This window comes from Zea mays, chromosome 8, assembly GCF_902167145.1.
Source record: "Zea mays cultivar B73 chromosome 8, Zm-B73-REFERENCE-NAM-5.0, whole genome shotgun sequence".
Lineage (NCBI taxonomy): Eukaryota > Viridiplantae > Streptophyta > Magnoliopsida > Poales > Poaceae > Zea > Zea mays.
The window spans coordinates 171,693,683-171,708,959 of record NC_050103.1 but is presented as its reverse complement, the minus strand read 5'-3'; the positions used below and the strand labels follow the sequence as shown (position 1 = coordinate 171,708,959).

The window sequence follows — 15,277 nt, the reverse complement described above, 5'->3', positions numbered from 1 at the left end:
GACGCGGCAATCTAACGCCATCTCTCCCTGGCGTCAGGTCAGATACGCATGCAAGACGGCATGCCGGCATGGGCCGACCACCTCACTCTGTGCCCTAGGTTTAGGCCAGAGACCACCGCGCAACGGCCGGCGCCGCGACATGCGTTTGTCGCGCTAGCTGCCAGCTTTTGAGCTTTTGACCGGGCAAAGCAACAGCCAGGGGACAAATTCGAGAAAGAACTGGACGCGGCGACGATGCAGTGGTGGCACTCATACGAGTTCACGCTAGCCTCACCTGTTCCAGCACTGCCTGCCGTTGGCAACGAGGAAGCCGTGGGCTTTCGGCCATTCACATGGTGACATGAAGACGTGACGTCGTGCTCCAGCAGGGGGCCGGGGCGGCAACTATTCCGGGTCCGGTCACGGTCACGGTCACGGCGGCATGCTCCGAAGTCTCGGAGCGCGGGCGGGGTAGGGTTGAGAGTGGAGAGTGGAGACTCATGGCCGGCGCAGATTACGGTTGCTGTTGCTGACGCGCACGTGACCCAGGGTTTGCGGTCGCGGCTGTGCTCGCAAGTCTCGGAACGCGGCGTATTGGTCGGCGCAGATTGCACTTGCTGACGCGCGCGTGAGTGGGCCGCTACGGACATGGTGAAGTAACAGGGTGTTGATTGGGCCCAACCGCCACGCGAAGCCCAAACCAGCAAACCTTGGATTCCAGAGTCCGTGTGTGGCACCCATTTGTCCTGAGCAGCGGACCCCTTCCCTACTCCACAAACGGCATTTTTTGTATTGCTAGTATACTAGCGGGACGAGTCACGAGTTGAAGCAAAGCCACGAAGGCCATGAGCAAAGTCCCACTTTTGTTCAGGCCGTGTCTAGCCGTTCACCTATTGCATTATTTTACACTATAGAGTGTGTTGTTCATAAAATACAGTTTAAATATAGATATGAGGATGTGTAAGCTAGTGGAGATAGCCTCATAGAGTGAAAGCTCACAAATAGCCACCAATAGGATGTCCATAAGTGACAGCCAATACCAGAGGTGGGCGCAAGGGTTGGACAAGGTGGGTCATGGTCCGCCTCAATTTTTATAACCTCTTATACATAAATTTAAACATACATCAAAATAAAAAAAAATATTATATATTAGGTGTGGCTAAATCTAATGATTATCTTTTTCTTAACGCTCCACTATTTGGCCCACTTCCACACCCGATTTGTTCGATTCCCTCCTCTAGTGGCTAGCTCACCCGTGGCTCGCTTGCTTCTTTGATAATTGACTAATCGATTAGTGGGTGACTTAACCCATTAGATGTCATCCCACTTGTCTCCACATCACTCGTCAGCTCGTCACGTCGTCGGGGTCTGCATGCAGTGACACTAATTTGCCTCCTAGTCCACATTAATGGGCAGGCAGACTATCGATGGAATCCTGCCTTGGTTCTATAGAACAGCCTACCCTCGCTATCTCACTAAAGTCCCACCACACTGTCGCAATGTAGCAATGGCTAATGGTTGTCCCTTGTCGTCACCTGCCCTCGCTACCTCCCGCAAGTTGTTGCCACATCATCGCCATCTCGCGGCAGACTCACCAGTCCGCCATTGGCCAATCCGAGGGAGAGGCTTCACTAGTTGCCAACCAACCCGTCCTTATGTCCCTCAGCGATTGGATGTCCATAAGGGGATCGAACTTGAAAGAAATGACATCATGGCTACCTGATTGCCCTAATATCGTCATCCTTCAATACCAAAGGTATAATCTATTAGCGTCTGATTGGTTACCTACGTATGGTCTGATCAGATTTACAGGAAACAACCTCCACGTGTGCAAAGATTTCCTCTAGGCTAGGCTCTGTTGCTGCTATTATTAGTTTTTCCTAATAATGGATTAGCATGTAATTAGTGCCTACTTTAAATAATTTTAATTTATTTAAAAGTGATTTTGTCTTAAGTCAGACATTTGTATCTTTGGGAGCTAATTCGGAGCTCTATAAATCTCGGCTAGAAGGTATTCACAATGGTTCCTTTTTTCAGCCTACCCAATAAGGTAAAACAATCCATAAACTCAGAGGAACATGGCTTATTACTTCTTAACTTAAGTTTAATTTGGTATAATTTTAAGTGGTTTTGGCCCCTGCTATCATACACGGAGGAGCTAAAGTCGATAAAGCTAAAAACAATGAGCTAATCGACTTATAATTTACTTTTAAAAGTATATTTATATAACTAAAACACGGAGCAGCTGTAACCGGAAACGGAGGAGCCTCAACAGGCGGCGGCCACAGCTCAAGCCAACCTCGACGGCACCGCAGGACACTGCGAAATTGCACAACCGTGCACACCTGAATGCAGAAATGCGTCCTGTGAATTTCCAAAGTTTTTGCAAATGAACTCTTGTTACATACAGGTTCCCAGTTGTGATGTGTTTCTATGCCGAAACAGACAAAAGAGAAAAAGATTCTCCTCCGATCCAAAACCATAGTCATTTTTAGCTCTATCTCTAGATTTTTATGTCTATATTCATATAGATGATAATGAATCTATACATATATATAGAACACATACATTTATTATTGTATGAATCTACTAAAATAGTAAAACGAATTTTAATTTGGGACGGAGGGAGTACAAAACTTTATGTCCAAGGAGATGTGCAGTCCTGTGTGATCGAGGGAAAAAAAGTGAAAACATAACACAACCTGATGGAAGATGCTGCTGCCCACGAGGATTCTTGCAGCAAAAGAAAGAAGAAACTACAAAGCAGGGGGGAAAAAGATATACCATGTCAATAGTCAGCTAGCCGGCACTCGCCAACCTGCAGAATCAGACAGCGAAAACATCAGATCACAACCATTGAACCCCATCATGGTTCATCTAGCAAAAACAGAAGACGATATGCAGTATGAAGCTCTATCGCAATTCTGTGGATCCCTGATATCGGTACGATCGTTCTATTTACCTAAATATACATTTTCTAGAAGAAATACTCCGGACAACTTTTATTTTGCTATGTAGCTCTTATTGCGTAGTATATAAGAAAGAGTTGTTAGATTATGTGGTGCCTATGATCAATTCCTAAACCCTTATAATACCAATCTGTACTAGAAAAACCTCGATGATAAGTAGAACCAACGATGGTGCCGACGTCTTGTATCGTAGACCCATCTCCTGCTCCACCACCTCCATGTGTGTTCTGGCGAGGTTGTTGTTCGCCGTCGCCGATGGATCTCCTCCAGTAGCACGTGCGGGCGGCTAAGATCCCATGCACGTTGGGGTGATCATGGAGCCCAACGCCATAGATCGGAGCTCTTCTAGACACTACACAAAACCTAGGTGATAGGGACCTGTATGGATGTCGATTAGGGCTTGTTGTCAAGCGATTGGCATTGACTAACTTGTCGGGCCCCTTAATCTATTTATATGGAGACGTGTGACCGGGGCTGCAACCAACGGTTAGGATAGCCCCCCCCCAATCAAGGACGAGAATGGACGGTTAAGATTAACTCTACCCCGGTTCCTGTTAACAAGCTCGTGTAGGGGACACACCCAAACAATCTCCCCTTTGTTCTCTATATTCCTTACACTTCTTTTTTTCTGGATTCCATCCTTCGACAAGGTTACACATAATGACCAATTAAGTATCACCGCACTTATTGACTACAATATGCTCCCCTGCTTCAGAACGAAAATTATTTACTAGGTTGCAATCTGTAGCCCATGTGATTCAAGATGACAAGCTCTCCCTTAATTTCGACGAGGTCTCTCTATCACTTCTCTTTGTTTTCTTGCCATTGTTGTCTGGAACGTTTTCTGTTGTCTAAGACGTTAACAACATTACTGTGTGAAAGTAAATAAAACAAATCTCATCGGACGACGAGACCAACATCTTTATTACTAAATCGAATGATACATTATCTGTCACTGAAGTGACAATGAACATCCTGATCATCTAGTCTTGAAACTGAAAAAAATTCCTTCGCAAGGAAGAGCATAGAGTATGTCTCATAGAGTATGTCTCGCAAAACTAAATGAAAATCATCAGTTAATGCTATTACTAGATCTCCGAGGACCTCCACTTCTGCTTCCTTTTTATTTGCCACCTAAAGGCTCCTAAAGGCCAAAGAAAAAGGAAGCAGAAGTAGAGATCGTCGGAGATCTAGTCATAGCAATAGATTATGGTTTCCATTTAGTTTTGAAAGACGTACTCTATGTCTCTTCATTGCGAAAGAATCGTATTTCAGTTTCTAGACTAGATGATCAGAATGTTCATTATCACTTCGGTGACAGATAGTGTATCATTCGATTTAGTAAATTTTGTCTCAAACACATAGGAGAGCCGCGTATCATTAAATTAAGAAAGAAAGAAGGATCCAAAAATAGAACAAGTACATACACAAAGGAAAGGCACATGATGGTGGCCGCAACTTAGAATACATGAAAGCATCCATGATAGAACACCTAAAAAGCCCATCACCTACGCAGCCCCGACGCACCAGCTCAACACCAAATAACATATTCATCTTTAATGTTACCACAAACTCCCTCTACCAGACCCCTACAAGACACCTAGAATGGGAGCTGTAAGAAGAGCAAGATGTTTGGCCCAACGAACTTCCATAAAACAATATCTTCTTCAGCTCTTCTGATAGCTACCTCCAAGTTGGATTTAATTATGTCAAAGACAACCATTTCTATGGTTCCAGAGAGTCCACAACACGAGGGTGGTCAAAGAATTAAACCCTTTTTTGCAATCCCCTACAGTTGTTCACTATTTCTACTCCACCACTGCATAGTGCTCTCTTCCCCGGTTGAGGAGCAAAACCTTGCATATTAACTTGTCCAAGCAGTTGGAACCAAAAGTTCCTAGCAAAGACACCCCACCAATATATGGTATATATTTTCTTGTTCTTAGTCACACAAAGGACATTTGTCAGGATGACTTAATCCTCTTTTCTCTAGATGGTCTGCTGTCCAACACCTTAAATCAGCTAGCCATAGGAAGAATTTACATTTAGGTGGTGACCAAGTTTTCTAAATTGATTCCCAATGTTCAGATTGGGTCGACCCAATGAAGAATCCCTTACAGGCAGCTTTTGCTGAGTAGTTTCCATCAGTAGCAAACCTGAATATATGTTTGTCCTCCATATTGTTGTAGCTGAATTGTTTGAAGCATACCCCAGAGATCTAGGAGATCAGCAAACACACCTACTATCAAGGCCCCTGTCAACCAGTTTCTATTTGTTAACGCCTCAAGATCAGTTCTGTTGTTCTTAATCTTCTTTGGAACGGCTGCAACCTATCTAGGAGCTAGGTCATCAATTTTCTTTCCATGAACCCAATAATCTTGCCAAAATAAGGCTGAAGATCAATTCCCAATTTTAGTGAGCATGGCAGTGGCAAAGGCCTTCATCTTTTTAGAGAACCGCATAGGCAGCGAGGACCAAGGTTTATCCGGTTCCGTTTTGCCTAGCCATAGCCATCTCATTCTCAAGGCCCATCCCAATTCTGAGACTAGAAATACCAAGATCGCCAATTTCAAGAGGTCGAGAACGCCTACGAAAAGGTTGTTTGGATTTACGAAAAGGTTGCTTAGATTTACGAAAAGGTTGTTTGAATTTACGAAAAGGTTGCTTAGATTTATGAAAAGTTTGTTTGGATTTACGAAAGGGTTGCTTAGATTTACGAAAAGGTTGTTTAGATATATACATGATTTATTCCTTATTTTAAAATTTGAAAAAAAAAATGGATTTCTTTCTTTTATTAATTTTTGATCCAGAACCAGAAGAAGTAGTCTTTCTTTGGTCCATATATTATTTGATTAAATCAAAATATACTATATAAATTGATTAAATCAAAATATACTATATAAAAATATAAAAAATCCAAATATATAAAAATAAAAACATACTCTGCCCCAAGCCACTAAACAATGTCCTCCTGTAACATCTTTCCTTCCACGGTAGAGAAAGCCTTTTCTGATCTTGTCAATAGCCTTGAGTGATCCTGGGGGTATGTCAACTGCTAAGGCTAAATAAATGAGCATGCCTATCATCACATATTGGACCTAGCGACCTGCACTCCTTTCGTAGCCCTTGTCATTAGATCCGCTTTCCAACCAAACATTGGATCAGCCACTCTGTCAATAATGGGTTGCACCTGAATTCTGGACAGTTTTTTTAAGATAGAGGCAGGGCAAGGTATTTACTGAGAAAATATGAGCTCACATGGAAGCTGATCCTGTAGGGTTATCAAATCCTCATCACCACATTGTATGGGATAAAAACTACTCTTCTGAATATTAGTTTTCAAACCTGAAGCTTCTCTGAATAGCTTCAAAATATTGAGCACAATATGTATTTCATTCTCCCTTGGATGAAAAAATAAAAACGTGTCATCAGCATGTGTTGTATGGGTTTGGAGGAGAGAGGTTGCAGCAGTCCCTCCTCTTCCGCTTTAGTAACAAGGCACCCAAGGATGTCCATTACCAATATAAAAAGCATAGATGAAAGAGGATCCCCTTGCCTCAACCCCCTCTTATGATTAATAACATCCCTGGAACTCCGTTGAGGAGAACTTGTGTGGATGAAGTGGCCAATAACCCACTTAAGATATCTCTCCAAATCTGTCCAAATCCAAGTTTCCGAAGAACATCAAGAAATAAAGGCCAAGAGACGAAATCAAAGGCTTTGGTGATGTCTAGCTTCAGAAGTGCCCTTGGCTTTCTTTGTTGATGAAGCAATCTGGCAATTTGTTGTATCATCATGAAGTTGTCCTGGATGAAACAATCTTTAATAAAAGTGTTGTGCCTTAGGGAAACTAAATCATGCAGCTTATGGGACAGTCTGTTAGCCATCAATTTGGTGACAACCTTGGAGATACTGTGCGCTAAACTGATAGGTCGAAAATCCTTTCCCCTCCTTAGGGATAAGAGTTACAAAAGTTGTATTTAACCTACCAAATTTCCCAAAGTTCCTGCTCCAAATTGCAGAAATAACAGCCATCGCATCCCCTTTGATAATTGGCCAACACACTTTATAAAACCTTCCTATGAAGTATGAACCCATCTGGACCTGGCGCCTTGTATGATGGTTGCTTCTTTATAGATTCAAGAACCTCCTTTTCATAGATCGATGCATCCAAATCAGTCAAGTCATGAGAGGGTAAACCCAAGAAGTCCAGGTCAACAGTCATGGATTTGTCCACCCTGCAGCCCAAAAGCTTACAATAAAACCCATCCATCGCTTTGGCCTTCTCATCATGATCAGTGTATGTGTCACTACCCGAGACAAGTTTGGCGACAAAATTCTTCCTTTTTCTGTATCTAGCATGCATATGAAAAAATTCGGAATTGGCATCACCCTCCTTAATCCAGCTGATTCTTGATCTCAAACGGGCAATGGTACCCTTGAGGGAAGCAAGGGCTAGTGAATGCTTTTTAAGACCCCTCATAAGCCAATCTACCATTGGAGACAAGAGCCGAAAATCTTGAGCAACTTCAAATTGATGCAGGATTTCTCTAGCAAGGGCCAGCTGGGAAGCCACATGACCTACCTTTTTATCACTCCAACCTTGATAAACTTACTATTAAGCCACATGAATCTACGCTTGCCAGAACACTTACTGTTAAGCCCAAGAATCAGTGGGCAATGATCTGAGTCCTCATACACAGCACTCTAAAGAAGATGATTAGGTAACATAGCCTCTAAATCAGAAGTGCAAAGAGCTCTATCTAGTCTGACCAACGTTGGCGAAATTTGGTGGTTAGACCACGTCTATTTGCTACCAATGAGGGGAACATCAATAAGACCGACATCATTTGTAAACTTCCTAAATTGGCCCATCATTGCTCTGTTCACATTGTCATTATTCTTGTCCTCCACTTTGTATATTAGATTGAAATCTCCTCCTACAACCCATGGATCAAGACATGTACTTCTGATTTGCCTTAACTCTTGTAGAAAAAGGATCTTTTCATCATTACTTCGAGGCTCATAGACACAAGTTAACCAACAGGGTTGACCATTAGGTTTCTGAAATTGCACTGAGACATTATAAGCATCCACTCAATTTAGCTCTGTCAACTTTATATGTCTTCTCCATGATACCAGAATACCTCCACTAGCCCCAGCAGATGGTAAAGAAATGAATTGATCAAAATCTGCTCCCAAAATAGCCAACACCTTTCCTTTATTGATTCTTTGCATTTTGGTTTCCTGAGGACAATACTAAATCTGCAGCACAGGATTCAATAAAGGTTCTAACTGAACTCTGCCTAGATGCAGAATTAAGGCCCCTTACATTCCAACTAAAAATTTTCTGAGGACAATACTAAATCTGCAGCACAGGATTCAATAAAGGTTCTAACTGAACTCTGCCTAGATGCAGAATTAAGGCCCCTTACATCAAGAAATAAAGGCCAAGAGACGAAATCAAAGGCTTTGGTGATGTCTAGCTTCAGAAGTGCCCTTGGCTTTCTTTGTTGATGAAGCAATCTGGCAATTTGTTGTATCATCATGAAGTTGTCCTGGATGAAACAATCTTTAATAAAAGTGTTGTGCCTTAGGGAAACTAAATCATGCAGCTTATGGGACAGTCTGTTAGCCATCAATTTGGTGACAACCTTGGAGATACTGTGCGCTAAACTGATAGGTCGAAAATCCTTTCCCCTCCTTCTTAGGGATAAGAGTTACAAAAGTTGTATTTAACCTACCAAATTTCCCAAAGTTCCTGCTCCAAATTGCAGAAATAACAGCCATCGCATCCCCTTTGATAATTGGCCAACACACTTTATAAAACCTTCCTATGAAGTATGAACCCATCTGGACCTGGCGCCTTGTATGATGGTTGCTTCTTTATAGATTCAAGAACCTCCTTTTCATAGATCGATGCATCCAAATCAGTCAAGTCATGAGAGGGTAAACCCAAGAAGTCCAGGTCAACAGTCATGGATTTGTCCACCCTGCAGCCCAAAAGCTTACAATAAAACCCATCCATCGCTTTGGCCTTCTCATCATGATCAGTGTATGTGTCACTACCCGAGACAAGTTTGGCGACAAAATTCTTCCTTTTTCTGTATCTAGCATGCATATGAAAAAATTCGGAATTGGCATCACCCTCCTTAATCCAGCTGATTCTTGATCTCAAACGGGCAATGGTACCCTTGAGGGAAGCAAGGGCTAGTGAATGCTTTTTAAGACCCCTCATAAGCCAATCTACCATTGGAGACAAGAGCCGAAAATCTTGAGCAACTTCAAATTGATGCAGGATTTCTCTAGCAAGGGCCAGCTGGGAAGCCACATGACCTACCTTTTTATCACTCCAACCTTGATAAACTTACTATTAAGCCACATGAATCTACGCTTGCCAGAACACTTACTGTTAAGCCCAAGAATCAGTGGGCAATGATCTGAGTCCTCATACACAGCACTCTAAAGAAGATGATTAGGTAACATAGCCTCTAAATCAGAAGTGCAAAGAGCTCTATCTAGTCTGACCAACGTTGGCGAAATTTGGTGGTTAGACCACGTCTATTTGCTACCAATGAGGGGAACATCAATAAGACCGACATCATTTGTAAACTTCCTAAATTGGCCCATCATTGCTCTGTTCACATTGTCATTATTCTTGTCCTCCACTTTGTATATTAGATTGAAATCTCCTCCTACAACCCATGGATCAAGACATGTACTTCTGATTTGCCTTAACTCTTGTAGAAAAAGGATCTTTTCATCATTACTTCGAGGCTCATAGACACAAGTTAACCAACAGGGTTGACCATTAGGTTTCTGAAATTGCACTGAGACATTATAAGCATCCACTCAATTTAGCTCTGTCAACTTTATATGTCTTCTCCATGATACCAGAATACCTCCACTAGCCCCAGCAGATGGTAAAGAAATGAATTGATCAAAATCTGCTCCCAAAATAGCCAACACCTTTCCTTTATTGATTCTTTGCATTTTGGTTTCCTGAGGACAATACTAAATCTGCAGCACAGGATTCAATAAAGGTTCTAACTGAACTCTGCCTAGATGCAGAATTAAGGCCCCTTACATTCCAACTAAAAATTTTCTTTGGGTCCATTTAACAGATTTTACATCAACTACATCAGGGCAGGAGAATTAACAAGCAGCAATGACATTGATGCTACTGGCTACTGCCTATCTTTAATTCATCCGGCACCGCCCAACCAAAGAATGCTGCCAATGCTTCAACATGAGAAAGAGGCAATTCTTTAGAGAAAACTTTCAGATAGTCTTCTATGGCTTGTTGGCTGATTCCCTCCGAGTCCCCAATCACTTTCAGGGCCTTCATGACTCTTTTAGTGAACCTTGAGCATAAATCCTGCTTGTCATATTGAACCCCCACCCCCGCAAGTCGACAACTGCGCTGTGGGATAACAGCAGAAGATTGGGCACTCTTCAACGTCAAAGAAGGATCATCAGGTGTTGCAAGAAGGCTGGAGACCTCTTTGGCAAGTTTGTCAAAGAATTGTTTATGCACATATGAAAGAATGTTCGTTTCAGCCGCCTGTGGAGCTAACTGAATAGCATCAACGCTAGCGGCTGAACTGAACTCAGTCTCCTGAACCGTTGTCACTGCATTTTCTTCAGTAGCGTTCAGACCCACATTCAAACCTGTACCCCCCAACACTGATGCACTTGGAGATCGAGGCCCCTTCATTTCTTCATCCTTGTTTTATGAGATATTCTTTTTGATGAACCTCTTTCTTGAATAAACTATGAGCTTCTTGGACAATTGAGGACTCCCAATTGGAGGAGTCTCCAAATGATCGATTTCAGGTAGATTCACCCCTTCATTTGTGTAATTCATCCGTCTTAGACTTCCACACCGATCAACTTCTCAGCAGACCTGGCTGGAGATGGCAACAAGGTCACTTCAAAGGACAACAAGGGAGGTGAATTAGCCAAAGGATTAACTACAACATCCATAGAGAGAAGGCATTGACTACCATAAACCTTCTCACCCGTCTCAACGAAAGACTCATTCCGGATCATTATGGCATTAGTGGCCTATTTTGATCTAGAACTCCATCAGATGGATGTAAATACAACATTCTTCAATGGAGAGTTAGTAGAAAACGTGTTCATGGCACAACCAAAAAGTTTTATCGTGTGCGGTAAAAACATACGAGATGTCACTTAAGGAGATCCATTTATGGATTAAAGTGTTGGGACCTGCTGACACGTGGCCAGGTGGGCCCAGACACTCGGGAAACGAAAGGGCTCAGGTGCACGACAAAACGGTTGGTAGGGAACTGTAGCGTCTTGTTATGTGTGTCCTATCCGTGTACAGAACGAGAGTATTTACAAGTAACTGGGAGGGTATGTACTCGCTTCCACGACCGCGACAATGGCTTCGCAAGGCAACCAAGTTGTGGCACCTTCGGCTACGAAGCTGGTGCTCCCAATCACAGGCGGTTCAAGTTCTGAACCAGCCAATAAGAAGCAGAAGAAGCACAGAGAAGGGTACAACATGTTGGGGTGCAGGGACTCTTCATCAAGTCCAAGTGGTCTCATGTACCAATCACCTTCTCCCAGGAAGACCTTCAGCTCAAGGATTATCATCACAATGATGCAATGATTATATCTTATGTCATCAAGGGGTTTCTGGTTCACAACGTCCTTGTAGACACAGGCAGTGCAGCAGACATCATCTTTGCAAAAGCTTTCAGGCAGATGCAGGAGCAGGATGATAAGATACATGATGCAACACACCCCCTGTGTGGCTTCGGAGGAAGACAAATAGTGACTCCCTTTGTTGAGATCCGTAAAATCAATGCACATTCTCCACTTCCCATTAGCCTTTTTTACCATCACAGTGTTGGCTAACCACTCTGGATATATTACCTCTCTAATTACTCCGGCACTCAGGAGTCTTTTTACTTCGTTTCTTGCACCTTCGGCTTTGTCATTGGACATCTTTCAAAGCTTCTGCTTTCTTGGCCTGATAGTCGGATCTACATTGAGTGAATGCTCAATGACATCTCTGTTAACCCCACAAAGATCATTGGTTGACCAAGCAAAGACATATTTGTTGTTGAACAGGAATCTCAACAAAGTTTTCTCTTGTTCACCAGACAATTGGGACCCCAGCAACACCTTATGATCGACTATGTCTTCGCACTGAAGCATAGGCTTTGGTTGATCTGCTGAGGCAGCCTTATCCCTTTTATGTTTATATTGCTGATGAGCTTCGACTTCATCTATGTTATCGATGGCCTTTGAATTTGTCCAGTTCCCATCGGCCCTTCTGGCAGCCTCTTGACTTCCATGCACAACAATGAGACCCTGGTGAGATGGTATCTGCATGCATAGATATGCTGGATGGAGTATTGCCTCAAAGACATTTAATGTCCCCCGACCAATGATTGTGTTGTATGGATATTCCATATCAACAATATCAAAAACAGCTAACTTGAGACAATGCGTGATGGCCGCCTCGGCTCCTGCCCGGGCCGCCTCGTCCCCCTCCCCTCACGCCTCGTCTTCCACCCCCTCCTTCGCCGGCGCCGCCCCTTGCCCTCCCCACAGCCTCTCGTCGACGCCCACCCCGGGCTCGGCGACCACCTTCCCGGCCGTTGTTTCCTTCCCGGCGGCCTTCTCATCTTCTCCCTGCGCGCCTGATCCTATTTCTTCGTCGTCCGCTGCTGTTGTGCCGTCTCTCCCAGCCGGCCGCTCCAAGGCACAACGCTGGGCGGACTCCGGCCCACTCTCGCCGGCTTGTAGGCCACGTATCGGCGACTCCTTTGGTGCTGGTGGGACGTCCGCTGCAAAGACCTTCTGTGCGGCTGTGCTCTCCCAGCCGGCGGTTCGTGCTCGGCCGGCATCTCGTGCTAGGCCGGCGACCTCCTCCAACGTCTCTTCGGGGTGGTCCATCCCGATCGTGAGGTTGAAGAACTACCATGGTAGCCGTCGCCTGCACGGGGCCTCGCCGCCATCAGACGCAGAGGGCTGGATTACAGTGGAGACTAGGTGGTCCCTGTCGTCGTCGTCGTTTGGCTGAGCGCCCCCGCCCTCCCCTTCCCCGTCGACCGGTCCCGCAGGATCTCCGGGGGAGGTGTTTCAACTGCTTGGCGACGTCCCATCGTGCGGCTGCGTGCCGACATCCGTCCTGCTGCTTGCGCTGCCGCCGGCCGGGCCACCGTGCTGCTGAATGCCCTGGCGCCGATAGAGGGCACGACGTGACCAAGGTTTTGTCCGGCGGTCCTGACCTGCATCCACTCGTCGCTCGTAGGCTGAACGTGGCCAGTGCCTCGTCCGGCGGCCGTCCTGTGTGGGAGCGCTTAGGCAGTCAACCAGTGGAGGTTTCAGTTCCGTTCTCTAAGCGGAGGCTGGTTTGGCGGAGGGTCTCCCCTCCCATGGATCATGGTCGACATGCTGCTGCTGAGGACGGGCCTGGACAGTCGATGAATCACACCAAGAAGGGTCGACATCGTACCAGGGGGAGAAGGCCCCGATCTAGGAGCGCTGCTAGCTTGCCACCAGTGGATGATGACAGCTCCGCTCGGCTACCCTCACATCAGTCGGCCGTGGTGAAGAATGCAGGTTCGGCGGCACGGCCGGTTTGCGTCCTTGAGCGTGCAAGGGATTTAACTCTGGTGGAGAACAATCTTCGGCATTGTGCTCTGTTCGTCGTGGTCATTGGTTCGCGGCCGCCGGTGACAGCTGAGCTTTTGGCGGCAGAAATTGCAGCGGAGTATGAGCTTGATCCTGCAAGTTTTTCAGTCCACCGTTCGGTGCCTGAAGATTTCGTTATTATCATGCAAAATGAGCAAGCGGTGTTACGTGTCTTCAACAACGGAGCTGTTCTCAACTCACCTTCTGGGTCTTTCAAGTTCATCAAGTGGTCAAGGCTTGCACACGCTGAAGCGGTTTCCCTGCCTTCCTTTGTGTCTGTGAGCTTCGAGGGAGTCCCGTTGCACGCATGGAGTGTGGAAACTGCTAGAAGTTTGCTGCGAGCGCACTGCACGGCATTGGAGCTTCATCCCGACACTGTTGCTCGTCTGAACTTCTCCTCCTTCAGGGTTCTTGGTTGGAGCCGGCATCCAGAGCTCATTCCGGTTGCTGTTGATCTTTTGATTCTGAAGCCGGTTCAGAGTTTTGAAGTGGAGACCACTGTGAAGCATCTTCTAGCTTATCAGGTGATGGCCTCGGTGTCTCTGATCTCTCCGTCGGCGGGCGATGTTTCCCCTCCCCCGTCGCCGCCGGCGTCTAATGATGATCGGGACACTAGGTCTCGTCGACGTCGCCTGCAACAAGCTTCTCCGGCAAGGCAGGGAGGCCCTGTCGAAGCGTTGGCCGTTCGGCGCCCCGTGCATGAGAGACTAGGACCGCTGCCAATCTGTCCCCGCCACGTGGCTATTTCACAGGAAGTGTTGGAACAGGAGGTTTCCAAGGAGGCATCTTTAAATGGTTCTTCTAATTTAGAGGAGCATATCCCTGCTGTCAAGGAATTAAATATTGGGGCTATGATTGAGGCGTCAGAAGATAATGTGGAGAGTAACGGCAGGAGACATGAGCAGGCCTGCATGGTGGAGGCTGGGGCGTCGGGGCTGTCCGGTGGTTGCCCATCTCACTCCCCCCTGCCAGTACCATCTTCCCCCTCTTCACCCTTGAGAGCTCCGGCAGTTTGTTGCTCTATGGGTGGATGCGAGAAGGAGCAGGCAATTCAGGTGCTACCCCCGGGATCTCCATCTCGGGCCACATTCGACATGGGAGGGCAGAAGTCAGCCTTGGTGGATGCGCGAACGTCGAGTCGCCTATCACGGAGAAGCCCCATCATTACTTACTTTCGGCAGAGGAGGAAGAAGGATAGTCAACCCAGTCTGCTGCTTGGCGCGTCCCCGTCCCCCCCTTCGGGTGCAAAAGAGTTCATCGATAAGCTGACCAGACCAGCAGGTGGGATTCTGAGGGCGCCAGTCAGAAGGCCGCGACAGGGCAAGGCTACAGCCACTGAGGTGGTACCCCGACACAATAGAAGGGTCGCTGGTGCAGGAGTGGAGAGACTGGCTACTCCTCCACCGGCCACGCAGGGCAAGAAACATATTTTGAAGGAACTTGGTATTGTGAATGCTGAAGAGACTGTAACTATTAGGCCAAAAGACCTTGATGAGTATGCCAGAGTTTTCAGCAAAGGGCTTTCCGAGGTGCAGGTCACGGCCATGGCAGCGTTATTCGACTGGTCTAGGCCTATGGAGCTGTTGCAGGGCGGACCAATCTGCTGATTTGTTGGGTCCCTCCCTGGTAGTCGTTCTTTTTTTCAATTCTTATGG

At 45.8% G+C, this 15,277-nt stretch overlaps 1 protein-coding gene across 6 annotated transcripts in view; it reads right to left on the bottom strand.

The window, feature by feature from the left end:
• Positions 1 to 2,043: 2,043 nt before the first annotated feature.
• LOC100275566 (putative DUF231 domain containing family protein) overlaps positions 2,044 to 15,277 on the bottom strand; it is a 28,730-nt gene continuing 15,496 nt past the window's right edge. The window contains exons 4-6 of one of the 6 annotated variants that reach the window (XR_002748989.2): positions 5,891 to 10,858; positions 2,764 to 2,797; positions 2,330 to 2,641 (exon numbers count right to left, since the gene is read on the bottom strand). Coding sequence is in view for 3 of the 6 variants with exons in the window: in NM_001352566.1 (NP_001339495.1) it covers positions 2,775 to 2,797 (23 nt within the window). In the remaining 3 variants the exon portion in view is untranslated. Of the gene's footprint in view, positions 2,798 to 5,890; positions 10,880 to 15,277 lie in introns of all 6 variants that reach the window. The other 5 variants (NM_001352566.1, XM_023300752.2, XR_004851770.1 and 2 more) reach the window with 5 other exon arrangements.